This window comes from Pristis pectinata, chromosome 2, assembly GCF_009764475.1.
Source record: "Pristis pectinata isolate sPriPec2 chromosome 2, sPriPec2.1.pri, whole genome shotgun sequence".
Taxonomy (NCBI): domain Eukaryota; kingdom Metazoa; phylum Chordata; class Chondrichthyes; order Rhinopristiformes; family Pristidae; genus Pristis; species Pristis pectinata.
Genome location: NC_067406.1, coordinates 80,295,846 through 80,299,550, shown reverse-complemented (window position 1 = coordinate 80,299,550; position 3,705 = coordinate 80,295,846). Strand labels below are relative to the sequence as shown.

General features: G+C 49.9%; 1 protein-coding gene across 1 annotated transcript; it reads right to left on the bottom strand.

The window, feature by feature from the left end:
- Positions 1-1,971: 1,971 nt before the first annotated feature.
- On the bottom strand, positions 1,972-3,462 carry LOC127586234 (fibroblast growth factor-binding protein 1-like). Its single transcript, XM_052044040.1, has 2 exons — positions 3,323-3,462; positions 1,972-3,212 (listed from the first exon to the last, which is right to left on the bottom strand). The coding sequence occupies exon 2, from the start codon at positions 3,184-3,186 to the stop codon at positions 2,521-2,523; it is 666 nt and encodes a 221-aa protein (XP_051900000.1). The 5' UTR covers positions 3,187-3,212; positions 3,323-3,462; the 3' UTR covers positions 1,972-2,520.
- Positions 3,463-3,705: the final 243 nt, after the last annotated feature.

Sequence of the window (3,705 nt, the reverse complement as noted above, 5' to 3'; positions counted from 1 at the left end):
AAATAGTGGTCACTATTGCAGATGGCCAGAAGGAAACAACTAGTGATCATCCTTGAGCTTGTTACTCCAGAGAAATCTCTGGGCTGAGGAAAACTGTGCAGCCAGACTGAGAGAGGAGCAGAAAGCAACTTCCATCAGATCCAACAGGAGGCGATGAGAGACCATAGGATCTGGGTCATCAGTCAACACGTGGAGAAGGTGCTGCCAGTTCCCAGCAATGGTCTACACACACCGTGCCTGCCAGGCAGCTCTGAGACCCCATGACAGCACTGAGTGGCAGGGCTGAGTGGTGGCACTGCTGCTCCAACCCACCTAGCACCATCCTGCAAGCTTCTCCACACCAAATCATGGCAGGGACGGAGGGATTTCATTGCTGGAGGAATGTCGGCAGAGGACAGGGGTTCAGACCAGTTTCCAGGCAGTCGGCAGTTTTTTTTATTTAAAGCACAGTGGGGCACATCCCTGAGTGTTCGACTGGAGAACACATTTTAACGCAGTAACAATTCTGTGCATAAAGGAACACAATAAAACAAAGGACAGGTGATGAAGGCAGGGCATATTGACATATTTCTGCGTTGCCAGTTAAACAATTTCAAGTCTACGGAAAACGATTTAAGAAATTGTCACGGTTGATGTGCAGTTGCGCTGGGAACAACTCTTGAGTTAACCGCACTGGCCAGATTTAACAGCAGCGAAGTAGGACGAGGACATCCTTGGCACTGAGTTCGGTGAAGGTGTGAAGACTGACTGTATGTCGAAATCTCAGCAAATGACATGGATCGTGGGAGTGCGCACCGGGAGCTGGCAACGCTCAAACCTTTCCAAGCAAAGCACGCGAATCGCCGCCGAGCATCTCCCGGCCGTCCCGACCTTCGCACTGACGGGAGGGGCAAAGCAAAGGGAGGTGCCGGAGATCGGATTGGCTCCGCGGGCGTGGGGTGAGCGCTAGGCTGACAAGTGGGAGCCGCGGAGCCCGCCCACACCCAGAGAGCGGCAACTCACAGGGATAGATGAGGGCTGGGAGAGGTGAAGGGGCGGAGGCTGGCAGTGTGGGACTCGGCGATGGAGAGTATTGAATGGAAGAGAGCTAAAGCAAATCAAATGATAGCTGGCAGTGGCAAATCGCACAACGCGGTTCCATTTAGATGTATTAGTTTATCATTTTATGGAAATATGTTATTGTAATTCGTTAATTATTGTCATAAGTAGTAGCGAGATACAGTGAAAAACTTGTTTGCATGCCATTCGGACAGATCATTCCTGCAACGTGGGGGGGGGGGGGGGGGGGAGCAGAATATAGTGTCACAGTTACAGAGAACGTGCAGTGCAGGTAAACAAATGAAGTGCAACAAAGTGTTAAGGTAAATTTAAATGGGATGAAATTATTATGAGAGAGGCGTGTTGCTTGGTAACAGCGGTTTGGTTCTGGGTGGGGTTAACACTTCCATGTTGTTACAAAGCGATTTTCAATTAGCACTTCTGAAAAGAATAGTAACGGTTTTGTTTCTATTCTCTGGGGGAAAGCAGTTTGATCCTGCGCCACTATTACAGCGGTCGCTAGTGGTAACCTGGTAGTGTCAGCATTGAAGTATGAAAACTTCGCAGGGATGTGGGAGTGCTATCACTCTGCCCAACTGACATTCCCGGTTATGACTATCTGTCCAATAATCGAGTTTAACTTTGGTTGCGAGAAATGACTGTGATGTTTAAACTGAACAGTGTGAAGAGTGGGTTGCAGACTCAGGTTTAGAGCAGAGCAGTTCTGATCAACTGGGAGAGACCAGAACATCTCACAAATGATCAACCCCGCTGGTTCCCTGGATCTCACGGGCTGTTGGTAAACCTTAAGCACCGCAGTGAAGCTGCATTAGAACAGGTCGATTCTGAAGTTATTGAGTATCAGCGCAATCGGACCCCCAATTTCAGATCCCATATTCACGGACAAATGTTACACCAACACTCGCAGTAAAATAGTGTTTCAATTTTGTTTTATTATCAGTTTTAGTATTATATATAAACATTTATTCACAATGCGCGTTCGTTAATCTAAACGACAGTGGGCAGGTCGTTCAAATCGGTAGCGAACCAGATGCCGTGGTGTTAGTAGAAATACCCCATATTCCTCCATTGACAATGGACAAAGCAGGACAGGAAATAAAAAGACGGTTGAAATTGGCAGCGTGTAGTCCCCGTGGCTGTCTGGCAGAGCGACTTAAAACCATTTCAAACCTGAATATGTTATGTGTTGGTTTGACAGCGAATAGCAAGGGAGGCTTGTGATTTGAGTGGCGAGACGGTCCCACGGCACCGCGCTCTGCCATAGACCGGGGACGTGTGAGTTTAGCGCTAGATACTGTGCTCCGAACACCTGTTAATAAATTAGAAACACTTTTGCGTCTTAGTGGCTTATTTATAAATCGTGGAACTTTAATACAGTTTCTCAGCTATACAAACAGTAGTCCCAGAGTAAGTAAAAATACACAACAGCGCAGACACAGAATTATTGCAGTCCCTTTTGTCTTAGCCTTGGAACGCTGACAGCATGAACTTGCAGAGAGATCCCCAACTTTCACTACAATGCTCGGCGGCTATTTGGTTAATGTCGGGGCTCTCGGGGTCATCGGTGGCGTGTGGGGCCGATAACTTCGAGTCCTCCTCCGCCGCAGCGGCAGCGGGCAGCAGGCTGGAGCGGGTCATTTTCATCTGAGCTGTCTTTGTGCTCTTGCACAAGCTTGCTTTCAGCACCGTCGACGGGTCGCTGCAGTCCGCCGCCTTCTTCAGTGCTCGGATGACTTGCTTCCAGTAGGTTTTTGCATTCCCCGCGTACTTCTGGCAGGCCGCTGGGTTCCCCGTGAACTCACACCAGTAAGCGTTATGTCCTGCTTTGCATTCCAGGCGCAGGTTCCTGTCACCGCTCTCATCTCCCCTCAATGTCCACTCGCATTCTTCCTTGCTTTTGCCCACGAATGTACCTTGTTTCGGGGCAGAGCTCTTCCCCTTCGACTGCTTTTGCTTATCGCCTTGAGGTGCCTCTGCCTTCCCGGGTCTCTCTCCGCCCTGCGATTCCCCTCGGCTGCGCCCTTTGCCTTTCCTCCTTTTGCCCTTCTGCTCGTCGCGGGCATCGGCCAGGAGACACTGCGTGATGAACAGGAGGAGCAGGAGCAGGCCAACTCTCGCCAACTTCATTCTGCTGTCTCCCGGGAGACTGACAACTGGAAAGTGAAGAGAGAAACGTTTTGATTTCTTTTAACCAATATTCACGCGCGAAATCGATCGTTAAACACAATACGCCAAAGTAACACGAGTAGCTCGTTGCCCGTACCCTGGAGGCTCCGCTTTAGGATACTGCTGACAGGCAGATACCGCCGTTAGTGGCAACGGACTCGCACACTCCCCGTTTATATGTTTTGGGCAACGCCTACGATGGGTGGGGCGTCCCTGAGGAACAATCCGGAGCATACCTTAACTCTGTTTCACTCAGGTTCAAGCCATCACACCTTGCAAGGTTCAGTGGCGGTCCAGCGACAAAGCAGTGGCACCCACCGTTTACGAGCAGTGCTGAATGTGGTTCCCCCGCCCTTCAACTTCCAGGGCGTGCATTGTACTGCTGAGTTCAATTCTGTGTTCAGACTGACAGCATTATCATCACTGCGCTTCCAAATCCATTCCAATTTTGGGCGCCTTTCGCCTGACATGTGTTGTACA